Here is a 25,115-nt window from a genome sequence, read left to right on the forward strand (position 1 = left end):
AAGGTTGATTTATTTATTTTTATTTTTTAGTTGAAAACTCAATGTTGGTTCAACAACATTTTGTCAGCATTGACGTTTGTGAGTCAAAATCGTCACTGAATCGACATTGCATTTTGGTTGTATAAAAAAAAATAAATAAAATAAAATAAAATAAAAAATTGGAAGCTCGATGTTTCGTTTCAACGTAGATTAAGACGAAACCATATTTCGACGTTAATTCATCCATATTTTTGCGATCTGGGTTAAGACTTGAAAGGCACATGGAACTCGCCCTAGCCCAGTGCTTCTCAATTATTTTCTGTTCCGCCCCCCCCAGCAAGAAAAAAAACAATTCGCGCCCCCCAACCACCCACTCTCCACCGCTACAAAATAATCGCATTTTCGTTGCAAAACAAACCGACACCGTTGAGTTAATCATCGCTATGCACTAAAAACAAGGAGAGCGCCACTGCCAACTACTGGAGTGGAGGTGCAATTACACTTGATTGTCGTACGGTGGGGAAAAAAAAGCACGTTCCCCAGGGTCCCACGCGCCCCCCCCTCAGAATCGCACCCCCACAATTCGAGAAGCACTGCCCTTGCCGTAACCTCACGCCGGACGATTTGAGTACAAAAAAAGAGAAGTCGCTCTCAAGCGCCTTTTCAAAGATCGAAATGCGTGCCTCAAGTCGAGACGTGACAGATTCCACGTCAGGCCAACATCGGTTGCCGCAGTTGAACAGGACAAGTGGCATACCAACAACGAGGCGGCATTGACGTTGTTGGCGGAAGCTAAAATGCTGTAACATTTCACAGATGTTCATTGAAATTCATTTTTGCATGGGTGTGCCATCAATTATGAAGTTTCAGCGTCACCCGCATGCTAACGTCATGCAACTTTTTGGGCGTGTTGTTCATCAGGCTGTGTTTGCTTTTTTTTTTTTTTTTGCATGATTCATCGGGGCACAATTTAATTGGACTTTGCCTCACCTGCACCTCGGCATCCCTTCCTCGGAGGTGAAATAGTTTTGTGCGGCGGCAAGGCCCTCCTTTCCGATGGAGATCTTGTGAAATAAATTGAACACTTCCACGCCTTTACCTGCGGGCCATTGTCATTTTTTGAAAGCATCGATAACGTCGCCACCAAGCACCATATCGTAAAACAATTATTTCAAGAAAATAAATGAACAACCGAACAAGGGTCTCTGGCCAGATTTTAATGGACGCAGTCGTCGTCACGTCAAATGAGTGAACTTACTGCTGGGCTGGGCCGCAAACGGGATTCTGCGACTGTTCAACGTATTTTAATTCATCTTTTTAAATGTTTAATTATGCAATGTGCAGGCGTCTTTGCTTCATAAAAAAAAAAAAAATATTATCCTTTATTATTTATTTCTTTTTTCTTCCTAAGGATGCAATTCACCGTGCATACAGAAACATCCATGCATTTTTTTTCCCTTTTATCTCAATTAGCGCTGAGGGGCAACTTAGTCCGACGTAACTCCAGCATGCATCTTCTCGGAATGTGTTCGGAAGAGCCAAAGAGAGAGGGCAGAACATCCAAACTCCACGCAGGAAAACAAGAGGCGAACGCCATCCAACAGATGTGCGGTGTTCCAAAATGATGCTTATTGTACGACTGGCATGGCGGCGTAACGTCGCAGATGAGAGGCCTGCTTTGAGGTTTAAACCTTTTTATTGATTTCTTTTGGGTTTTTTTGTTGTGGGGAGTTTGCAATTTCTCTCCTTTAGGATGAATTCATTTTTCTATAACGATGCGACCTATTGTCCGATACAGTTTACAATAAACCAACAAGTCCCGTTCTGAAGAAAATGTTTTTTTTTCCCCCTCAGGCAAAATTCTCCCTGCAGTCACTTATCATTCTCCTGATTCTAAGGGAGTCATTTAACTAATTAAGCAAGTAGTTCAAAGTACATTTCCTGGTATGCTGCGGCACTACCGCGCCCCTGTGACAGCGACGCATTGTTACATTCAATACGGTCGGAAAAAAAAGTTTGCGTTATATTTTGAATTAAATCTCTTGAAGTATTTGCATCCACCTCCTCTGTTCTGTTTGATTAAGAAGACCCAATATCCGTTTTTTTTTCCTTGCATCAAACGCATTTGACACGATCAACAGCCAAAGGAAAGTTACGGCTCGCCGCCAAAACTTATCGCGACTTTTTTTGTATTGAGCTGAAATCGCGACATTGACTCGTTTTGAGGACGAGTATTGCACTTTAAAAAAAATTTTTAAATTTTTTTTTAAAGTTCACGTCACAAATACAGCCGTGGCCAGGAACTCGTCTGACGTGTCACGTGACCTTGATGCGAGTGACACGTAGAACATTCCATCGGGTTAAGGCAGCCTTTAAAAGTCGTGCGCGTCTCGGTTCTCAGCACATCCACTCAGCATCAAGCATCAGAACTGCAGAGGTAACATGACGCAGCTTGACACCAGTTGCCATGATTTATTTATTTTTTTAACGCTCATCAAGCTCAATTTCATGCTCGAGTTGCTATTTCTGTGTGTTTGAAATGGAAATATGAAGGACTGCGGCATTTAGGAAGCAATTTGAGCATTTTTTTTTCTTCTGTCGTTTGAACAGATGGCATTTGCTCTTCGCTCGGTGTTCCTCCTTTGTGGACTCTTGGCTGTCGGCGTAAGTCAAAATCCCCCCCCCCCCCGTGCCTTTAATAAACATTTTGACTGCTGTGTTTCACACCTGTGTTTTCCTCTTCACAGTGGGCAATCCCGGAAGGTTTGTTGCTGTCTTATTATTGAACTTATTTTTTTTTTTTTTAGCAGTTTGGCAGCAAATTGTGTTGCCCTGCGGCTGTTTTTCTAGAAACATTTTTTTTTTTTTGTTGCAGTGACTTATTGTCCCAAGGGATGGACTCAGCTGGATGATTGTTGTTTCATGTTTGTCGCACAGGAGAGAACCTTTTTGGATGCGGAGGTATGGAAGTCGTTCACTCGTCACTTCATAAAAAAAAATAAAACAAAAAATCAAATCTTGGATCATTTTCAATCCCGGTGATTCATTTTGTGCTTTTTGTTGCTTTCTCCCATTAGCGAGTGTGCATACTTAAAGGTGGCAACTTGGCCTCCGTCCTCGACGCAAGGGAGAACGCGTTGGTCATCGAGCTCATTCGGGAAAATTTGGGCTTCGTTGGGGACACATGGATTGGATACCATGATGCCGTTCAGGTAATTGATTGACCAAGACAAAATAAAGTTTGGATTTAGCTCTGTCTGAGGAATGACTTTCGACATGACTTCCTCAAAATGTATAATTGAGCTTTACGCCTGACTTCATTGCAGGAGGGCGCCTTCCTATGGACTGACGGCTCAGCCTCCGACTTCTTGGCGTTTACCACCCCTCAGCCAGACAACTTTGGCGGCGCCGAAGATTGCGTTGAGATTGATGATGCCAGTAAGAAATTGTTTTCTTTGCCTGCATCTTTGACCTGTTTAAGTGGTGCAAAATATTTTTTTTTTTGGGGAACGTCATGGTGTCTTCTTTCTTTTCCTCTACAGCGGAAGCATGGAACGACGACCAATGCACGGATTTGAATTACTTCGTTTGCGTCAAAGAGGCTCACCGTCACTAATCAACGCAGACACCATCTCGAAAAATGTCTTTTCTAGCGTCTTAAGAATCTTCTGAGACAATAGTAGACTTCCAGAATTCTTTGTATCTATCTTTGATTTCTACGCGGTTCATTTTCTCTTGATGGCAATCAAATTTGGAAGGTGGAAGGGTATCTGTAATAAATGAAGGAATCTGTCAATGCACCTGTTTGTTTGCTTGTGCGCGTGTGACTGAATTCGTTGCCAGTGTATCTTTTTTTTTTCATGAGGAATGAGAAGCATCTCATTCGCGAACATGGAGTGACACACAAGTACAATTTTTTTTTTCTTAATTAACTAAAGAAGCTGAACTAAAGAAGAAATATACTAATACATTAGGAAATAAATAAGAACAGAATGGGATTAACTCACAGGAAACATGGAGAATATTAAATTATATCATAAAAAAATCACCCCAAAAATATCCTGAATATTTTATAGCAGTTATAAATACGATTATTGATCAAATATAATATAATAAACATTTTAAGCTGATTGATTCAAGTTGGTAGTAAACGACCCATCCATCCATTATCTGTACCGCTTGTCCTCACAAGGGTCACGGGCATGCTGGAGCCTATCCCAGCTGTCTTTGGGCAGTAGGCGGGGCACACCCCGAATCGGTTGGCAGCCAATCGCAGGGCACACACAGACAACCGGTCACAATCACACCTAGGGACAATTTGGAGCGTTCAGTGAAGCGACTGAATTGTACGGTAGACGACCGGTTTGCACGCTGTCCTCACAGTGCAGAGGTCGTGGGTTCGATTCCGGCCTTGCTGTATGGCGTTGGCGTGTTCTCCTCGTGCCTCCGTGGATTTCCTCCGGGTATTGCGGTTTCCTCCCACATTCCCAAAACATTCATGGCAGGTTGATTGGACACTCTGAATGGTTGTTCCTTTTTGAGTGCCCTCCGATTGGCCGGCAACCAATGTATTGTGTGCACTGCTTGTAACGTGCTTCTATGTTCAATGGCAAACACTCATACCATCAATGGAAAAATTGTAAAAAGCCAACACACACACATAAACATAACATTTAGCAGCCAGCCAATCAGAGGCGAGACGTCCCCGCAACAGTGCACATGTTCACTCGGTGCTCCTTATCAAACATCACAAACAGATGGACTCAAACGTGCCACACCGGTCAAACACAATCTAAAATGAAAAGTCCTTTGTTTGGGGCGCTAGCTCGTCAATACAAAGATGATCACAAAAAAAAAGAAATGTTGAAAGCACAGACCGCACTTCTTGTTCTCCGGCCGTCATCCACGTGGCGTAAACACTCACTGACGCTCATTTTAGGGCCGGGTCCACATATATGGACTGTCCCAGGTCGCTCAAACTCAAGCCACGGCGATTGAAACCACAAAGCACACGTTTGATTCCTCGGCCTCCTGCCCCGTCAGAGAAGAAATTCAAGAAGTGCATTGTTCATGCGACCAAAGTGCAAATAATTTTCTTGTAAAAATGTACACACACACGATCATGTACTGCATCCCACTGTAGGTCTTACGAGCAGTTGGCAATAATTTGAAGGTTGACGCTGCGGATAGCATTGTTTTAAACCACAGAAATAGAATGATTCCAATGACACCACAGTGGTTTTGGAACTCTGGAAGACAAAAGGTGAACTGGTTGAACATGGTTTGGGATGGGGAGATGGTATGTATGGGAATCCTATATGCATTCTTTGAAATGTAATTGGGCTTTCTGCAGCCTTTTGCTGAGTCAGCGGGGAAAGGTTGCAACTTCCCGCAATCTTGAACAATACGATACCATTTTATTTACAGAGCGCATTTCGCAACAGCTGCAGCTGTAACTAAGCGCTTACCACATGCCGTCATGTAAATTCACAGGTAATTAGAACACAAATTAAAACGGGATCATTTGTACAAAAAAAAAATGGATGGATTTATAAAATGTTGAGAGTTTGATCCCATTGGCTCTAATTCAGTGCTTCTCAATTATTCGCAGTTACAAGCCAGAAGAAATCAATTCGCACCCCCACCCCACCCACTCTCCGCCACAACTATAAATGAAACCCATACCGCAAAACAAATCTATACCGCAGAGTTAATATTTGCTGTGCACAAAGGGCAATGAAAGCGCCACTGCCAACTAGTGGAGTGGATGTGCAATTACACTTGATTGCAGTACAGCGGGAAAAAAGCATGTTCCCCAGGGTGACACCCCCCACACGAGGGGGCCCACTCCATTATTTGAGAAGCACTGCTCTAATTTAAGTATCCTTGAGCCGTATAAACTGACTGTAACATGCCTCATCCAATGGGCGATTGTGTCAAATGTTCGGTTCAGTTCAGCACATCGTCACAATGGGTTGAGTCAAGCGCCACCGGGGAAGCTGCAACATCGCACGTTGAAATATGGATGTAGGAGGAATGGAGGTCACATATACGAATAATATTGTCGGAAAGACTTCCAGATCAAACGTCAATTTTTTTTTTCTTTTGCTTTGTTTTGCTTGTGGAAGCAATCCGACGGTACAGTGATTTTTTTATCAATAAAAACAAACGTTGCAAACATGTTTCATAATGTCATGTTCATAGTAAATATCTCCGTTGGTGGCCAGAACTGTCCTTCAAACGCAGTTTAGACCAGAAAGTCACGACTTTTTAATCGAGCCAAGTCACCCGTTTTATTTTCGTAAAATCTCGCCGCACGTCGCCAAACAAGGTATGAATACTAAAATAATGACGATTGCCCCAATGCTCTCAACAATTTACACTCAGAAGAAAAAAAAAAAATCGGAGATTTGTCGATTCCGGTTTTTGTTCGCTCAACATTTTCCTTTTATTAAGTTAGCCCTTGTACACACTCACAAAAAAAAAAAAATGCTTTGACATACAGGACTGAAAACAAGGCACAAATGAAACACAAAGTCATTAGACGAGGTTGGTCTGGAACACCTCAAGTAATATCACAAAAATATTTCAATTGTGGAGCCCAATTAGGACCTTAACGAGCAGCTGTCACAACAGGGGTGAGACGACGCCCCAACAGACACACACACACGCACACGCCATGGGAATATCTTTAATCAGTCGGTACATTTTAAGCGGTGATTAAGCCAATTAGACAGGACGAGTGGCATACCAAGCGACCAAACAGCATTGACGTCACCACCGATGGGGTGTGTCTCCAAAATGAAGGTCATTACATTTCAAGGTGTGATGTCGACTCTTTCAATGGAGTCTTGCCTTGCGGTTGTCACTCCCTCTCGTTGGTGAACATTGGAGACAGATCGCGGCAGACGTCACACTTATTCAAGGAAATCGGCGCAAAGGAAGGCAAACGTCAGATGACTTTGTCGTACTTTTTTTTCCGACCTGTTGCCGCTCTGAGCGCTGCTGAACACTTGGCCGATTGTAGCCTACGGCTCGCAGGAATTCCGCCAATGTCGGAACTCTGGTGCGTGAGATAGGTTGATGCAAACGTACCGCGCGCACCGCAGAGCCGCAAACGCGGCCAAATTGCTCTTCCGGCAAGGGCGTCCGAGCCAATCCGGTGACTGTTGCCGGAGTGGCAAAGTCTCCGGAAAACATTTTGGTGACTCATTTTCCTGCTTCAAAGTGCACAGAATCGAGGCAAATGGCTTAGCGAGGAAATCTGGGTGTGACTTGGGTGTGGCGCCGTCGAACTCAACTAATTAAGCAAGAAGTCAGAAGAACATTTCCTTGTGCGCCAGAGTCACCGCCCTGCCTCTCCAACGCCTCATCTCATGTTGCATTCTTGACTTTTTGGTTCAGGGCAACTCTGAAGCCTCTTTTTTTTTTTTTAAGTGACAACAACAAAAAAAAAAAAAGGAGAACCCAAAATCTTGTGAATTACCCCAAGCGGGAGTTTTTTTTTTTTTTTTTAATAAAATCGGATTAGATAGAGATAAGTTTGTCTTGCACGTATTTTGCAGGAGAGTTTAGATGTTACTTATCATGTTATTATCATGTTATGACAAAATAAAGTGTTCAACACATGCTCATGATGGACACCAAAGTCACAGCTAAATTGGACTCTTTCGGAGTCCTATTGTTTCTTAAGAGTAGACGAGAACTGGTCTGATGCGTCACGTGACACGAGCGACACGTTGAACATTCCGCCGCCGCGTCATTCTGACATATAAAAGCAACACTCGTCATCTTCCTCCACACATCCTTCCCAGCATCAAGCATCACGACTGCAAAGGTAACATGACACATTTTTACAGCCGACCTTTTCAACACTCCCGTTCAGTATTCAACATATAAAAGCCACATAAATGACTTTAAGTCAACAAAGTCCACATATATTTTTTTTTTTTCTGTTATGGCGCAGATGGCATTTGCTCTTCGCTCATTGCTTCTCCTGTGCGGGTTCTGTGGACTGTTGACCGGCGTCGTAAGTGAAAATATTTCAAATTATCTGCGAGAAACAGCTAGGAATGTTGTCAAGATTGTCGGTGCTTGATTATACGTCGTCACCGGAGTGAGGGACACCATCACGACGGGGGGGGGGGGGGGCTACCTTGTAATCGTCACCAACATGTTTTTATTTTTTTTTTGTCTTTCCAGTTGTCTGATGGCGGGGTCGTTAAAGGTCAGTACCAGTGACTTCAACTATTACATTTGTAATTTTCCACATGTCATTGATGTAAAATCACCGTTTCAGTTCCTTCTTGTCCGAAGAACTGGATTCGAGTGGACGACCGGTGTTTCCTTGTTGTGAAATATGCAGACACCTTTGCCGATGCAGAAGTAACAATACAAACAAACGCATACATGCTCTAAATGCATTTCTAGGACAGTCAAATCCTGAGCAAATGTGTCTCTTTTAGTCAACCTGCAAAGGTCTTGGAGGGAATCTGGCCTCCATCCGAAATGCAATTGAACACGTGGTCGTTCTCGCACTGATCGACAAGCAACTGTCGCCGACTCAGGAAACCTGGATTGGATACAATGACATAGACTCTGTAAGCTTGAGCGAGCACACACACACAAATCCAAGCAGTCGTTAGCGTGACGTGTGACTTATTCCAATGTGTCTTTGTTTTCCAGAACACAAACTTTGTGTGGACCGATGGGTCAGATCCCAATGCTTTTCAGGCCTTCATTAACGGTGTGGTGCCTAACGATGTCGATGAGGACTGTGTCCTGACGAATGTCGGACCAAATAGTATGTTTTGATGGTGATTTGTTTTTTGATCAGAGAGCAGATATGGTGGATGTCTAAATCTGTTGACCGTGTTGTTTTTCAGCCGCTTTCTGGGACGACGCGGATTGCACTTCAGTAGTTCCATTCGTTTGCTCTCAAGATGTGCATTGAGTCCGAACTGTCAGCATCGCGTGTTCGCCGACAGCATCGTTTCTTGGGTCACGATGTCTCTTCTGAGGCATGACGTCAGCGGTGGAATTCTGTTACTGGATATATTTGCAAAATTTCTTCTTCTTTTCCACTTTTCATATGTGGTTGATTGCCATAAGCCAAATTTAACCTTGCAATGTCAAAGCTTTTCTCTTTAATAAATGAAGGAATCTATCACTGCAGCCACGTGTGTGTGTGTGTGTGTGTGGGGGTGTGTTTGTTTTCATGCATTGCAGGGACATTTGACCTGTGTGCGGGTTGTCATACGCATTGTCTTTGCTGTTTCTTGCTCACAGAATGTCAGCGTGAGTCCCGCGTACTCGAGAGCTAGAAAAGCAGGCATTGATTGGACATCACAGAGACTATAAGAATGGAAGGGCAAGCTCCGCCCATTTCTTCATGGACTGTAGGTCAGGTGGGCACGAGTCCGGTCATCAAGCGCTCCTATCGAGTCTGTTTTAGATGTCTCTCTCCTGATTCAAAGAGGGAGACATCTAAAACAGGCTGGATAGGGGCTCTCGAGAACCGGACTCGGGTCGGCACCAAAGAGTCGGTCGCCCCTTTCGCAATGCATTTGCTCAAAATTGGTTTGAAACAGCAGATGAAAAGATTTATTCACGAATTTCTGTGAGGCGCAGTCGCCATCTTGTCTACGATGTGATTCTAATACTAAGTCAAAAAGTGGCAAATTTGCAGGTCGGTTTCATCCCTCAATTTCGTAACAGTGACCAACAGTGAACGTAGCACAGCGACCTGGGAAAAAGAAATGGGACGAGATGCCTGGGCTATGTGAAAGAAGCTACGTAGGAAAATCTACATTCAATTCAAGGATTCGGTACAAAGACCTCAAACGTAAATGGATGAATGCACCATTGCCGCGTTTGGGGTACCACGGCGTCCTCACTTCCGTTCGCTAGGCTAACGCGCAACAATAAAAATGACGGAATCAGAATGCCCTTTATTGTCATTGTGCGACGAGGTCGGAGAGCTCCCCTCTCCAGCGCAAAAATAATAAATTATTTAATTAAATATGTTAATTAAATTCATTATAGATTAAAAAAATAAAAAAAATCATCAAACTCTTCAAAATGACATATTTACCTTTCTAATGCCTCCAGATAATCGACAAAATCATTCAAATCTAATTTCATGAGTCATTCGCAGTTTTTCAGTGCGTGCAGGTTCACGTGTACATAAGCTTGCACCGCTTTTTTTTTTTTAGATGTTCGTCTCAAATTTATTTCAAATCAACCAAAAGTGCTGAGCAGAAAAAGTCAATGAAAAAGAATAGAATGCATTTATTGTCACTGTAGTGCGGTTACAGCAAAATTAAGGATATCAGTAATAAATGTATAATAACACCAAGCGCGGCATGGTGGCCGACGGGTTAGCACGGAGGCGCAAGGTTCGAAATATTTAACGGCAATTTCTTTCAGACAGTTGGGAATGTACACCGCATTGCTGTCAGAGGGGCGCGGTCGAGCCGCAGCATACCAGGAAATGTACTTTGAAGTACTTGCTTGATTAATTAAATGACTCTCTTGGAATCAGGAGAATGAGAAGTCAGAATTTTACCCGAGGCGGGACTAAAAAAAAAAAACAAAATTAAGAACAAGGCTTGTTTTTTGTTTGTGTTTTTTTTGTAAACTGTATTCGACAAAAATTCCAGTGGTGACAAAAAATAAATTCATGAAGTTTCTTGATCCCAAAGACTGTCGTTATGGTGAAATTGTCTTCAAACTTTCCATGTCTTTTGTAGTAGCGGCTCATTTGAAGACGTGTTCAAATAAAAAAAAAATTAAAAAGTTGACTTGAATTGCTGAATATTTCTGGCGGGCACAACCAGTGAGTTTGTCTTTAAAAAAGTCACAACCTTTGATGACGTCACCGTCTTGAATAGCAAACGCTCCGAACCATTGAACATACCTAATAAATAAACCCACGTGACCACACATTTAAAGAATGATGTTAGTTTTACTCTAAAGGGCGTGCCAGTAGCTTGATATAAGCGGAAACGGAAACTTGTTTTTTTTTTTGCCTCAATTTGTTTGAAAACAAATGAAGGGAATCTCAGAAGAAGAAAACACCCTCCAAAAGCGCGTGTCATTCTGAATCAAATAAGGGCCGTAAAAAAAAAATAAAATAAAAAAAAAAAGAGTTTGAGACCCCTGCTGTCGCGAGGTCGAAGGGAGGAGTCTGTGCAATATCTACAGAAATAATTACTATGACAAATACTCGTATTAATTAATAGCAGTAGTCGGTGGTCAACAAAAAGGATGGAAGTCCATTTTTATTGAAAATATTGAATGACTGAAATTTATTGAAAATACATTTTGGCACGTTTTGACACCAAAAGTAACAAAGTCCATTGATTTATTTTTTTTGTAATTAAAAAATGTACAATTTTCAAGTTTAAAAATGAAAATGACAATTTTCCCCTTCGTGATCATTCGTGTTGCATTTTCGGCTCACGTTCAACTTGCAATGTTTTGGCCTGTAACACAATTGGACGAGTGCATAGCATAACACAATTTTAGGATTACCGCACGACCGGTCATGTTATATTGCTTCGTGCGTCACTGTAATTTTGTGTCCTTAAAATATATTTGGTAATTGTGGATTATCTGCTATAGTAGTAGGAATAGCGGTGGTGGTTCCTTGTGTTTTTACATTCTTAGCGAGTAAAGATGACGTTGATCGTGCTGCTCCTTTTGGTGTGCATGTTTTGGCCACCGGGGGCAGTGTGATATCAATCAATCCTTTATCTATGAAGCACTTCTCGTGCATGTGAAATGCTGTTTGTAACAAAAAAATAGGACCAAAACAGAATAAAAGTGAAGACAATGTGTCTGGCATTAGGGGAATTCAAGAGTTGAAAATGATTTTGTTTCTCTTTAAGTCAAGGAAGTTCTTTCTCATTCTTCATCAGTTAATTGACTGCTCGAGCGCATAGAACACCTGCACCAGTTGTTGACATCAGCGGAGGCTGTCAGCCACTCCCTTAGCTTTGTTCTTTAGTTTCCTTGAAACTTGTTGCCAAGTGCTTATTATCGATCATTATCTTTGGCGCTCTCATGCGGTGTTTTTCAACCTTTTAATAGCAAAGCACATATTTGACAATTATAGCATATGTAGTACATAGAATGCAGCCCCATGGTGGGCACAATGCAATAAAGATAAAGATAAAGCCTTTGTTCGTCCAACAATGGGGAAATTTGCAGTGTTACAGCAGCTAAGATATAGGTCACACAGAGACGGCGGCATAATGTAGCCGTCAATGTATAACACTAGCAGCAAACGTTCAGAAAAAGCAAACCTTTGCGAATATATACAAAGATACACACGGAGGGGAAAATACGTAAAATGCTTCAATGATTAAAAAAAATAAAATAAAATATTGTGCCATATTAGCTGTACATCTTTAGCACGTCTCAGAACGTTCAAGTTACCGCTGGGCCTTGCAAACCAACACCACTGGAGTGTGGCGCTTGTGGGCAGTTTTGATAAATGTTTCGGAGAAAAATGTCTGTAAAGATGTCTCCATTTTGATCGTATTTAAGAATCCAAGAAAGCGATTAGAACAGTCTTTGAATTAAATATACTTCATATTGGGTGATTTTGCATCAATTCCAAGATATCATTCAATTTAATCTGTTACAAGCTTCGCAAAAATTAGTAGTTGGAAAAAATGTAATTAATTGCAACTAATCATGGAATTTTTTAGTGATTTTATTATTTATTCCATGATGCATTGCGCCCTCACAATTTTTTTTTTATCCGTTTCCTGTGTATTGTTTAGTGAGTTTGGGTGTGGAAAATAATCTTTTGCTTTGTATTCATTTTGTACAATACACCCATCTTAAACAAGATCATGTTCAAATATTTTTTGTATTTGTTCAATATTTATTGCAAGAGGGAACATAAATGACACACCTGAGCAGTGCTCGAAAGCTATTTTTCTTCTGACTGAGGAGTTAATTAAGACTATCTGCGTTGTGCTGCGTCATGTCAGAATGTAGCGCTCTTCCATTATATGGGAAAATATGAAAACTTGTCTCGCCACCTGTTGCCTTTCCCAGAACAATAGCTCCTTGTGACTATCACCTTTGTGTTTCATTCAACGAAAATTGATCAGATGGAACAATGGATTAGTCAATTTGTCAGAAAATGGAGACGAAATCATCATTATCCAGTTGATGTTCATTACTGCTGTGTGTTCTATTTGGTTTGACATTTGTGGTTGATTTCATTTGATACTTTTTCTCTAAAAAAAAAAAAATCACTCATAGCAATTCCATTCATTCCGAACACATTCTTGCCCGCCATTTGTGGGCGGCGACTGCGTAACTTGCCAACATTTAGTTCTCCCACTCTCTTCTACCTAAATGAATCCCAAGTTGGATGAAGTTTGCGTGTAATTCACAGACAAACTTGCCAGGTGTTCAGTTTTGTGTGTGACTTAATTGATGACACACCCAGCCATTAGTCTCATACTTCTTTTCCTCAAGCAACAGCGAAAACATGAGTGCATAAAAATGGTTGGTGGTTAGCTGCAGGTTAGACGACAATCCATTCAGAGGTTCGAAAGCTAAACCGGAAACTTTTAACTCCTTCGTCACCCGGGGAAAACATTGTCAAATGTTTGAGTCCAATTTACACTTCGTCCATTGCCATTTTTCTCACCTCTTAATGCATCACATCGTTCGGCTATACTCCTCAACCATCCATCAGCAAGACTCACCAAACATGCATTTAGCTACCGGCCTTCCTGTTGACACATGAAGGATCTTAAACTCACCGATGCCGACACCTTTCCATGAGCGGGGTCAAAAATGGCCCCAAGTAGAATGAATGCATTTCATGCAGCGACGAAAACAGCAAGGGCCCCAAAACAGAGCCCTGCGGAACACCGTATGACAGAGGGGCAGAGCAGGACTCAGCGCAACCTAGGCCCACACAAGAAAGTCAGTCCTACCAGCCAAATAGGATCTACTAATTCCCACTTAAGTGCTGTAAACGAGTAAGAAGAAAACTGTGCTCCACTGCATGTGCACCACTTTGTCCAGAATTTTGAAAATAAAATGCAGCCTGGCTGGAAATTGGTCTAAAACTTGACACCTTGATCAGGGGCTGAATTCGTAATCAATGTTTCCGTTTAAAATATCGGGGGACTACACCAACCTCTTTCTGACAGGGGGATACTGCCTCACAATACATTTGGTTCTGCCGGGTCGGACCGGCATCATCCCCCACCAACACACCACCAGGTGGTGATCAGTTGATCGGCAATGCACGTAGATGAATAATAATAATAATATTCCCTTTATTAGTCCCACAATGGGGAAATTCCAGATTCGAACCCAGGCCTCCTGGGGAGACTGGGTCCTGAACGCGGCGCCTTAGACCACTCGGCCATCCTGGCAGCCACTACCATTCACACCCACAATCACACCTAGGGACAATCAAGTAAACAATTGTGCATATTTTGGGATTGTGGGAGGAAACCGGTGTTCCTGGGGAAAACCCACGGAGGCATGGGAAGAACATGTGTCCTAGGGCTGGGCGATATGACCTCAAATCAATATCGCGAGAAATTGAGCGATTTTACCTCGATAACGATAAATGCACGATAAATTTCTCCCGTGGACTAAAATCAAAATGAATGCAGGAAATGCATATTGACTGGTTTTTTTTTTTAATTGACCAACTGGTACACATTTCTTTCAATGAAAAATAAAAGTACAAAAATCATTTGTATAAACATTCCAAATAGCTTGCTTTGCATGACTTGAACAATGTCACAAAGAAAAAGGGTACCTCTTGCAAAATCTTTTTCTGCAAATAGATTGCGCCAAGATGCTCTCATGATGTAAATAATGGCAAATAAAAAAACGCTAAATAAAATGAAAGAAAATGTCAATGCAATAAACAAAAATGAATAAACAAGTGTGCATCATCGGGGAAAATGTGCCGTCTCGCGTACTCTGGTGCGCAGTCGCCACTTGTCATCTGTGTAATGCACAGTCAGGCTCAATCAGGGATCCATGTTGCGACCCGACCACAAGTCGGATGTAGATGCAAAATGCTTGACATGTCTAAGCTCCCGGTCCTATTTAGTCCATATCGGGAAATACGGCTTTCATGAAGCGTTTAAATCGTGTGCGCGCCACGTAACTAGAGGAGCTTTATCTTTAGCTATGTGCTAGGCTATCGCGTCCACCACTGAGACGTTCTCTCGTATGGTGTCGCCTCCGTTAATGGGCTGCTGTCACTTGTCGAACCTTGCTTCTCGCTTTGAACTTTCAGCACAGCATGGTTGTGTTGTGGGTGGTGAAAAAGCTTCTGGATGTGAATCGCCGGCTACGACAGCGACGTCTGTTTTCTTTCTCGATCAGACGGGTGGAGTCACGTGACTAGAGGCGCTGTAGCGGTCTTAAAGGGGCATGAACATTGCCGCAGACAGAAAAGGCTTTTCTTCTTTTTTTTTTTTTACACCGAATTTTAATAAATTTCAGTAACGGCAAATTTTCGGTTTATCGCCCAGCCCTAATGTGTCCACACACAAAATAATTCAAAATATTGAAAACCCCTTAAGAAAAAGAAAAATACATCTTAGGGACCCCACTTCTGCATCTAATATGTCCAGACTATTAATATACTGTCCCACCAAGTGCTGCTTATCTCCAGAATAAGTCAGGACCTTTTGAAACAAAGGAATTTGAGGAAGCTTTTGCAAGCCTTATGATTACAAGAAATGGGAAGAAATAAATCTCCGGTGACAAACTCAATTAGAACAGTCCGACACCCTCTGAACAAACCAGCGTCTCCAATTACCCCCTGCAAGGCTGGCTCATTTCTAAATGAGCTCTTTTATTACGGCTGATAATCTTGAACAATTTCTCATCCGCGAAACAGTTGTTTATGAAATATTCTTTGTAAAAAAAAAAATTTTTAAAAACTTGCCTCGCCTCGCCTTGCCACGCCTAACCACAAAACGTTTCGCATGGAGTTAATCCATCCCACTTGAACGCGTCAACATCATAAAAAAAAAAAAGTAACATCAACTATACAGACAAGTGTTGTTCCATCTCAACAATGCTCATTGTTATGCTATTATAAAGCAGATGATTAAAACACTTTTCAAACACGGGACTGTCTGAAGTATAAAATGAAATCAGCCACTAATGGCAGAAAAACACTCAAATTTTTGATCAGAAATTTCATGGGCCACAGGGTCAGAATTAGGGGAGAGAACAAATAAATATGTGAGGAGAGGGAGAAAGGCAAAGCTTTGGTGAGAAAGGAAAATTGAGGGGCGGGAGGACTTATTGTGACGTGGCAGGTTTTGTAGTTGTTTTTTTTTTTTTTGCTTTGTTTAGTCATTTTACGGCGGTTCGGGTCAGTCAAGTAGTGGGGGAGGGTTAGTGTATAAGATTGAAAAAAAAAAAAAGAATGAAGAGTGGGAGGCTAGACCCAGGAAACACAACGCACGTTCTTCTTTCGAACCAATGCGACAAGCCGAACGACATCATTAAATCAAAGCATAAATAGCTCATGAGTCACTTTGATGCTTTGCTGATTGCTTTTTTTTTTTTTAATTGTTAAATTGTTTGGGTGTGAATTTGGAAAAGAGACGAACTCACATACTTTAAAGCAGGCTGATCACCACTCCAATGTCGAGTGACATGTGATGCAACCTTCCGAGGGTGTCAACTGAGCATATAAGACGTCTGCCCTTCAACGTTCTCAGCATCACCTGCCGACACTCTAAAGGTACGATTTCTCCATTTTACATCCTGCTTTTTTTTTTTTCCTACGATCAAATCTTTTTTTTTTTTTTTTTTTTTTAATTCTTACACATTTTAAGCAACCGAAATCAAAGTAAAAAAATAATAATAAAGTGTCTTTTTTTTTTTGTCATGGCACAGATGGCTCGCCTTCACCTGTTGGTCGTCCTTTGTGGGATCATTGCACTGACCCAAGCTGTAAGTCAAAATATAACCCCACGACTCGTCTTCATGTTTTGCTCTCTGACCATTAAGAATTTATTTGTGTTCACAGAGGCTCTCCATCAAAAAAAAGAGTAAGTAGCTCTGATTAAATCCTACCGATATTGAACAGTGCGACAATCTCATTTGATGCCCAACAATTATGTCGCAGATGATTACTGCCCTGAAGGCTGGACTCAGTTGGACAAGTACTGTTACATCTTCGAACATTATCCCAGGACCTTCCAAGATGCAGAGGTACGGAAGTGTTTGTAGTCGACTACGACGAGAATGCCTTTCAACGTCTACATTCATTATGCTCATGGAATTGTTGATATGATTTTCTTATCTTTGGCCCCACCCCCCGCCCCCTTCAGAGGGTCTGCAAGGTTATCGGAGGAAATCTGGCCTCCATCACCAGCCTCAAGGAACATGCACTCGCTGTTGAGCTGATTCGGGAGGGCGCCGGTTCTGTCGTAGACACCTGGATTGGACTCCATGATGCAATTACGGTGAGGAAATTGACCACGGCAAAAGTTCTCATTCAATCCAGTTTTCTTTTGGTCACATTGTAAATGAACTCCAGACTCAAGCTTAACAGCGAATTAAAGGAATAAAGTGAAGAGTTTGAAGATTTCATCTGAGGAGAACTTGGTGCCCAGGAACATGCTCTCTAGCGCCACTTAGAGGTCGACATGTTTTAAGCCCAATTCAAACATCAAAGCACGCTCAGTTATTACCCAACATTTGTTAAATGGTAACGAGTTTGTGCTCCACACCGCTGGCTCAGTCTTTAGTTGTGTTTCGTGACTCAAATGTGACTTTTTCTTACAGGATGGTGACTTCATATGGACCGATGGCGACCTCTCCAAGTTCAGAAACTTTGGCACAAACCAGCCGGACAACACCAATGGAAATGAAGACTGTGTGGAGATTAGCTCAATTGGTGTGTACCCTTAACAATTTTTTGGGTGTATGGAGGTTTCATATTTTTCCATTTGATATTTTTTGTTTATTTTCCTATTCCATAAACATCCACTGATGCGTATTTAATAGCGAACTAGCAAGTACTTTTCATGTATTACATTTTCTGTGACAGTGGCAAACTTAACCCTTACTTGTGTGTTTTCTCGCAGATTCGTTGTGGAACGATGATGTGTGCACATCGCAAAACCCATTCCTTTGCTGCAGACTTGCGGAGAAAAAAGATTGCCATTAAATCAGTAGTCTTTGGTCTCATATTGTCCGCAATAATCTTTCCTTCATTTTGAGACAACATCTGTGGTATCGTTCTATGTTCCTTACTGGTTTATTCACTGGTTAATGGTTACTTCAGTTCCGCTAATGTCTGTGGGATCTTTTTAATAAATTACTGCATTGTTAAAGCATAGTAATATGTTGGCGTATGAATTTTTTCCCCCCTTTGCACCAATGTTAGCATTTATTGCTTAATCACGTGCAAAACATTACACAATTTTATGACTCTAGCTCAGTGGCTTTCCTCATTCGCAAAATGAACTGGGTCATCGTTTTTCACCACCGCAACACGCAGTTTCGACTATCTGGCACGAGTGTATCTAGCAAATAAATATACATTACAATTTGTGAGTGCATTAAAATTTAGGTTAAGCCAACATGCTCAACTCCGCATGGGTCTATATTATTTTTTTTCATTCAATACACCTTTGAAGCAAAATCATCATTAAAACGACATCTTTACACATTCAAAATTTTAACATTCATTTTGTGCACCAACCAGCAGCTCATAGTCATTCCTATAAGTAGGATGTAAAATATTTTTGACAGTGATGTACAATAATGCAGTGATAATTTATATTACATGGAATCCGTACGGTCTATATATTTCTGCACAATATTATCAGGCCATATTTTCTTGGACTGCTTCCCTCCACCATGCAGGAAATCAGAATGTTGCTAACATTAGGACAACTATTTGGGGGGGGAATTGTAAAATAAAATGAAAGCACAACTTTCAAAATAAAAGCACTGGATATTTTACATTTTATTTTGATTTCATTGACTCAGTATGGGCCAGTCAGAGACTGTGGACAGGCCACGCATGGCCCCCGGACCGTATTTTGCAAGCCTGCTTTATATCATATATGCTCTATTCCAGAGGTGTCAAAGTCATTTTTGTGAACGGGCCACATCGTGGTTCTGGTTTCCCTCAGAGGGCCGTTATGACTGCGAACTCATATAAATTACCTTACATTATCACTTACACACAACACATTGATACAAAGCTAGTTTTGAAATCAAAAGCCAGTAATAAATGGCAATATCTCATATCTCAAAGTTGTTAAAAGTGAAGAAAATGTGCTAGAAGCAGCAAGTTGAAGCACATGATTTCCCCTTTGCGGGCCACATCTGGTCCCCGGGCCTTGAGTTTGACACATGTGCTCTATTCGAATGTCAGGTGTCTAAATTTTTCAGACTTCCAACATATTGGCATTGTGCTCAATTATAATCGGCATGACAAATAATATCTATACATATCTGTCTGTACCTATCAGATGCCATGTACAAAATTTACGCAGTTGTTTTTTTTTTCAGAGCAAAGAACTCTCTTGTATTAAAATTGCCATAAGAGGACAGCAGAAAATTGCTAAACAGCAAACCAACAAAGTGCAAGAACTCATTTTGTGCATTTTCTGACAAAAATCAACTCAACTCAAAATGTTTGCAAGCCGAGTCAAGATTTTACTCACCGCTCATCTGAACTCGGCTCGGCAACTCGATAAGGAAGAGAGCTCTTCCAAGTCTGACAGAATTCAAATCAATCTGACCCTCACGTTTTAGTGGGTGATTGGCATTCCTGATATTGAAGGCAGGAATATGAAGACTGAAATAATGCGGATCTCACCTCAATTTACTCCAGTGCTTCTCAACTATTTTCTATTACGCCCCCCTAGTAAGAAGAAAACAATTCGCGCCCCTCCAACCACCCACTCTCCGCCGCAACTATAAATAATCGCATTTTCGTTGCAAAACAAACCTACACCGTAGAGTTAAATACTCGCTGCACACAATGGGCAAGAAGGACGCCACTGCCAACTAGTGGAGTGGAGGTGCAATTACACTTGCTTGTAGTACGGCGGCAATAACGCATGTTCCCTGGGTCACACGCGCCCCCCTCAGCATCGCTCCGCGCCCCACCAGGGGGGCCCGCCCCACTGTTTGGGAAGGAATGATTTTCTCACACAATGACTTACGAATCTGATTGAAAAAATATACATTTGTAATGGATAACAACTCATCATTTTGAAAAATGAAGCGATACTAGGTGATTTCCCACTAGTGTACCATGGCACGCCGGTTGAGAATCACTGATCTAAACGACAGCGAAACCATGTATCTATGTTAGACGTTTGTCCATCATTAAATGATGTGCAGTGATGTGGAGATGAACGTCATTTAAATCAGAGAGCCAATCCAATGCAAGGTAATGTTTCATATTTGCATTCTCGTTTACTTCCTAGTTACAACCTGGACTTGACACTTGCGGAATTATTTGTGTATGCATGCGAGATATTTCATTTGTTCCCAGAATTTTAAGTGTCACTTGAAGAGGACATGCAAATAAACTGTCAAATAAATGTCAAATAGGCGTTACATTATTGGACCTGCATAAAATGCAACTTTAACTTCAAACCAACCTAGTTTGAAGAAAAGCAAAAAAAAACAAAAAAAAACAAGAAAGAAATCACACCAACACATTTCTTATGCAGAAACAGATTCCTTCATTTATTAGTGTTAAGCCTTAAGGTTTTTCTTGGCTGACCATAACCAATGACAACTAAATGGTGCAGATGAAGCAAAAGAAAAAGAAGAAAAAAAAAAGAATAGGTGAATAGACTTGGAAAGAAGATTGTTATCCCTGAAGTATTTTATTCTCATCCAAAAGGTAGAGTAGACGATATAATGAACTGATTAGTGTTTCTTGACAAGCACTTTTTTGGCACAAACATATGGACTGAGATCATTACAGTTGTCATCATGCCACTGTTCAGCTGTAAGAACAAACAAATCACATTAAATCCTGTCAAAACTGAAATTTGTTGAGGTTTTCTCCAAAGCAAAGAAATGAATTCATTCTTACTTCCGTCCTCAATGTCCACACAGTCCTCAGGTGGAACGCCTTCGTCTGGCTGGCCATTCTCAAAGTCCTCGAAATCAAAAGTATTGCCATCAGTCCAGATGAAGTTACCCTCCTGGAAGACAAAAGTCCCGTGTGAATGACTCACAAGATAACGACTCCTTGGATATTCATCTGATTTTTGTTTCTCTCAAGGCGATCCACTTTGTGTTTAAACATAATCAGCATGATCATCGCTAAACTGAAAACAAATCCAGGTAATTGAAAAAAAAAAAAAAAAGATCTTTTATCCTGAAAGCAAAGTGAGCGGATATCGGACAAGAGTCCGTTTTCGAAGCGGCAGAAAAAGATTTCTGCTGAACCGACTCGACTTGATTGAATCGAGAACTTTTTTTTTTTTTTTTTTTGTACTGATCAAGATTTTACCAGGAGGGTATCATGGGCTCCGATCCAGGTGTCTTCGAAAACGCCAGCAGCTTCCCGGATTATTTCAATAACCACTTCGTTCTCCAGGCGGGAGGTGATGGAGGCCAGATTGGCACCATGAGTGTTGCAAACGCTCTGGAATGATAAAAAAAAAAAAAAAAAGAAAAATGTCAAATAGCCGCAAACTATTTTCAACGACGTGGCGGCAACCGCGCCAAATTTTTCCAAACCTCTGCATCTGAGAAGGTTCTCTCATCATGGTGATAGATGAAACAGCGATCATTCAAGCGAGTCCAGCCTTTAGGGCAGTAACCTGCAACACAATTTCAGCTCTTTTAGGCAACAACTCATTCTGGCGCCACCCAACAACCTGAGGGGGGAAGGAAGCTGAGGAATAAATCCAAGTGTGATGTTTGCACTCACCTTTCAAAGTTTGACATGACTGCGAAGAAAAAAAGCAAATGACTGACGACGATCGGACGCATTATCAAATACGCATTTGATGAAATGTTGACTTACGATTCCTGTCAACAGGCCACAGATCCCGCAAAGGAGGAGCAAGGAGCGAAGAGCGGATGCCATCTGTACAAATGACGGAAGAAAAACAGTTTGTTGGGATAATCTCACCATATTGGAAATCTCATGTGGTATTTTTTTATTTTGGAAAAGTTGTCGCGAAAAGTTACCTTTGCAGTGGGTGACGCTTTCTGCCGAGAATGACACGAGCGCCTCTTTTATACGTTAGGGTGACGCTGCCCTGGAATGTGAACTATGGCAATCGTCGTCTTGTCATGTGACACATCAGACGAGTTCTCCAACAACCTTTGGGAACCGTTCAGGTCAGTCACCTGTGCAGCTTTTTGGGGCTTTGAACAAACAAGCAGAACGTCAAAAGATTTTTTTTTTTTTCTTTCATATTATTAAAAAACTGCAATTCGTCCTAAATGACAATTGGGACGTTCAATCAATTCAACATCAAACGACAAAAAGAGGCCTCCCAAGCCGACGGTTGACTCATATTTGCGACACCCCCCCGATCAAAACACTCCAAGGAGAAATTATTTGAACCTTTTTTTTTTTTTTTCCCCTTTGGTTAAAGTGACTTATTTTATTCGTCTCTGACATTTTTTGGGAAAGAAGATTAATGAAACAAAAGGTGCAAGATGAGACGCAGGGCGGTGCACTTGCAAACAAGGAAATGTTCTCTTGGCTCCATAGAGCAGCCGAACCGAGTAACGTCACAATTATTCATTAAGTACCAAACACACCTCACACACCTTGGAATTTACATTTGGAAAGACCCTTGGCCCCCTTAATTAAGGGGCACACCCATCCACACGATTGTTTGGTATGCCGCTATCCAAGTCTAATGAAGCCATCATCATTTTCAAAGTATGTTCTTGTTTAGGGACTCATGGCTAGACCGCAGATGGGAGGCTTGTCAGTCAAAAAAAAAAAAAAAAGGCCGCAAGCGGAAGCCAGTGAAAGGCCCTGTTGCACTATTGTTCTTGTTCAGGAAATTTCAATTGCCTTTTGTTTTGTTTTTTTTGGGGAGGTTTCAGACCTGATAGGCCATTTAACAATTTTTGCAAATGCATCAATCTGCTTCAATGTCTTCCGGGAAATCACATTCACGTTGGTGTTTTGAGGAAAACAAGATTGAAAGATTTTGTGTACTTCAGACACGAGGAATTATTATTATTATGATGCTTGGGTGAAATAAATTTTGAATGACGAGCTGCAGGACGGTTTCATGAATCTTTGTTCCCCCCCCCCCCCCCCCCCCCTGCTGCAACGCACCTGATTCAAATAATCAGAATGGTTATCCAGCTTCTGCAGACCTCGTTGATAATCAGAGCGGCCCTCGAGGAACAGGATTGAAGACCCCTGCTGAAAATGTGTCAATAATTGCGAATCTGGTGGAAAAAAAAAGGAAGATTTTAGGAGCGCACCTTGTAAAGTTAGGAATGAAACCAGCCCCTGAAACACAATTTGATGGACCCACATCTATCCTATTATGATGCGAGACCGTTTGGGCTCGGAACACTCCTTTTGGGCAAATTTCAGGGCTTGTTCATTGATAATTTTTTTCAAAGTATCATCGGCGACAACGAAAAAGAAAATATGAATGAATTCCATAGCAGGACTTGATCAAAGTGTGTGCTTCCTGTCATGCTAGATAGCCACCCGAGACTATTTTTCTTTATTTATTGAATTTATTTTTTATTTTTTGGGTGGGGGTGCTAATGAGTGAGTTTTAGTGGCCAGAATAAATTGATGAGTTTCCAGACATGCGGGGAAAAATTGTAGTAATCGCAACTCAACAGGAGTCTCTTGGAAACAGTACTTGAATCCTTTTTTTTTTTAACCTTGTTTATGTCAAATTTAAAAAAAAATTGTGGATGAAAATCAAGCACGGCCGACGTCTTAAAGTCCTCGTTTGCTGACAGGTGTTGCTTGAATGCCTTCACCCCTTGAAGAGGTCAGAGAGAGCAATGGAACATAAGACGAAGAGTTTGAAGAGGCAGCGTGGCGCTCCCGTGCGAATGGAAATATTCTCTTGACTTCTTTGTTAATTACCAACGTCACGACACGAAACGCACCTTAGATAATGCATTTGGGTGGAGGCTGATAATTATGGCACACCCAGCGGCGTGCTTCGGCTGATTGGCTGGTATGCTACTCATTCAGTTTCTTGAAGCCGACAACTTTTGCAATCGTCCACATTGCTGAGTCCCCCCCCAAAAAAAAATTAAAAATAAATAAAAAATACAGCGGCAGCTATTCTTGCAATATTAACAGCGAAATAATACAGTGACGAAAACGCCAAAGGGAATGGCAGGTGCACAGGGAATGTTTGGTCAGTTCCCAATAAGTGTGAACTTGGCAGTGTGGAAAAGCAAAAGCAGGAAGTGTTGTTCTGTCTTCCTTTTCATGTCTTGATTTTCAAGCTTTGACGTCAGTGTCCTTGTGCGCTTCCGATACTGCTTGCGAATCAAACCCACCTTTCTGCTCACAGAAATATGTCAATCGTCATGAGGGAGAAAAAAAACTGATCAGTGGTTGTGTCGCAAGTAAATGTTTAGGAGGTTTCTATTTTTTTTTTAAACGAGAAATTCTAATGAGCTGTGACACTGGAGTATATCCTCCACCATGCCAACTTGCTCGTCTTGTTTTGTTTTTTTTATTTTTTTTAATTGTGCAATTCAAGACACTTGCTTTTTTTTATTCCTGCTGATCCACACCTTGCGTGAATTAGAAACTTGGAACGTGTTGAAAGGGTGGATAACTTGCCCCCTTATGGGATTTATTTATCTCACCTTATTTTGTTGTTCACGCTATATTTTTACAAGTCTGGGGACTTACTGGGCTAACCTGGGACCACCTTAATCGTAATTTGTGCCGTATCATGTGGAAATGTGTGTGGGTTTAAAAAATAAATAAATAAATAAATAATTCATACGCAAACTCCTTGAACATTTAATGAAAACATTTTTTAGCCACTGACTTTTTAATTTCCTTCTAATATTTGGCTTTTAAACCAAGTGATGAGTTCATTTGATTTAATAGCACAGTTGTTTTGTTGTAAACCATAACTTTCAAATGACTAGCA

The 25,115-nt window shown here is 41.3% G+C and overlaps 4 protein-coding genes across 4 annotated transcripts in view; 3 read left to right on the forward strand and 1 right to left on the reverse strand.

The window, feature by feature from the left end:
• Positions 1-2,308: 2,308 nt before the first annotated feature.
• Positions 2,309-3,779, forward strand: LOC148339603 (galactose-specific lectin nattectin-like). The gene is made up of 7 exons (XM_088291269.1): positions 2,309-2,416; positions 2,590-2,643; positions 2,727-2,742; positions 2,855-2,940; positions 3,057-3,191; positions 3,306-3,417; positions 3,522-3,779. The coding sequence occupies exons 1-7, from the start codon at positions 2,309-2,311 to the stop codon at positions 3,593-3,595; spliced, it is 585 nt and encodes a 194-aa protein (XP_088147395.1). The 3' UTR covers positions 3,596-3,779.
• Positions 3,780-7,762: 3,983 nt separating this feature from the next.
• Positions 7,763-9,153, forward strand: LOC148339604 (galactose-specific lectin nattectin-like). The gene is made up of 7 exons (XM_088291273.1): positions 7,763-7,816; positions 7,946-8,008; positions 8,182-8,206; positions 8,279-8,364; positions 8,445-8,579; positions 8,665-8,782; positions 8,865-9,153. The coding sequence occupies exons 2-7, from the start codon at positions 7,946-7,948 to the stop codon at positions 8,930-8,932; spliced, it is 495 nt and encodes a 164-aa protein (XP_088147399.1). The 5' UTR covers positions 7,763-7,816; the 3' UTR covers positions 8,933-9,153.
• Positions 9,154-16,632: 7,479 nt separating this feature from the next.
• On the forward strand, positions 16,633-18,349 carry LOC148339605 (C-type lectin LmsL-like). Its single transcript, XM_088291272.1, has 7 exons — positions 16,633-16,744; positions 16,900-16,956; positions 17,033-17,054; positions 17,132-17,217; positions 17,337-17,471; positions 17,794-17,905; positions 18,096-18,349. The coding sequence occupies exons 2-7, from the start codon at positions 16,900-16,902 to the stop codon at positions 18,176-18,178; spliced, it is 495 nt and encodes a 164-aa protein (XP_088147398.1). The 5' UTR covers positions 16,633-16,744; the 3' UTR covers positions 18,179-18,349.
• A 2,347-nt stretch (positions 18,350-20,696) lies between these two features.
• LOC148339606 (galactose-specific lectin nattectin-like) overlaps positions 20,697-25,115 on the reverse strand; it is a 28,883-nt gene continuing 24,464 nt past the window's right edge. Inside the window, exons 6-13 of the mRNA XM_088291274.1 lie at positions 23,303-23,418; positions 22,189-22,368; positions 22,022-22,084; positions 21,926-21,944; positions 21,733-21,815; positions 21,503-21,637; positions 21,080-21,191; positions 20,697-20,990 (exon numbers count right to left, since the gene is read on the reverse strand). Of these exons, the coding sequence (XP_088147400.1) occupies positions 20,911-20,990; positions 21,080-21,191; positions 21,503-21,637; positions 21,733-21,815; positions 21,926-21,944; positions 22,022-22,084 (492 nt within the window). The 5' untranslated portion in view covers positions 22,189-22,368; positions 23,303-23,418 and the 3' untranslated portion in view covers positions 20,697-20,910. The remainder of the gene's footprint in view (positions 20,991-21,079; positions 21,192-21,502; positions 21,638-21,732; positions 21,816-21,925; positions 21,945-22,021; positions 22,085-22,188; positions 22,369-23,302; positions 23,419-25,115) is intronic.

Source organism: Idiotropiscis lumnitzeri, chromosome 3, assembly GCF_059441095.1.
Source record: "Idiotropiscis lumnitzeri isolate Australia: NSW breed Sydney's pygmy pipehorse chromosome 3, RoL_Ilum_1.0, whole genome shotgun sequence".
Lineage (NCBI taxonomy): Eukaryota > Metazoa > Chordata > Actinopteri > Syngnathiformes > Syngnathidae > Idiotropiscis > Idiotropiscis lumnitzeri.

Excerpts from the sequence above, each read along its gene's own strand:
- LOC148339603 (XM_088291269.1), top strand. The coding sequence starts at position 2,309 with ATGCGAGTGACACGTAGAACATTCCATCGGGTTAAGGCAGCCTTTAAA. Across the intron at positions 2,941-3,056 it reads GAACCTTTTTGGATGCGGAG|CGAGTGTGCATACTTAAAGG; the intron begins GTATGGAAGTCG and ends TTCTCCCATTAG. Across the intron at positions 3,192-3,305 it reads GATACCATGATGCCGTTCAG|GAGGGCGCCTTCCTATGGAC; the intron begins GTAATTGATTGA and ends ACTTCATTGCAG.
- LOC148339604 (XM_088291273.1), top strand. The coding sequence starts at position 7,946 with ATGGCATTTGCTCTTCGCTCATTGCTTCTCCTGTGCGGGTTCTGTGGA. Across the intron at positions 8,207-8,278 it reads TGATGGCGGGGTCGTTAAAG|TTCCTTCTTGTCCGAAGAAC; the intron begins GTCAGTACCAGT and ends TCACCGTTTCAG. Across the intron at positions 8,580-8,664 it reads GATACAATGACATAGACTCT|AACACAAACTTTGTGTGGAC; the intron begins GTAAGCTTGAGC and ends TTTGTTTTCCAG.
- LOC148339605 (XM_088291272.1), top strand. The coding sequence starts at position 16,900 with ATGGCTCGCCTTCACCTGTTGGTCGTCCTTTGTGGGATCATTGCACTG. Across the intron at positions 17,055-17,131 it reads GCTCTCCATCAAAAAAAAGA|ATGATTACTGCCCTGAAGGC; the intron begins GTAAGTAGCTCT and ends ATTATGTCGCAG. Across the intron at positions 17,218-17,336 it reads GGACCTTCCAAGATGCAGAG|AGGGTCTGCAAGGTTATCGG; the intron begins GTACGGAAGTGT and ends CGCCCCCTTCAG.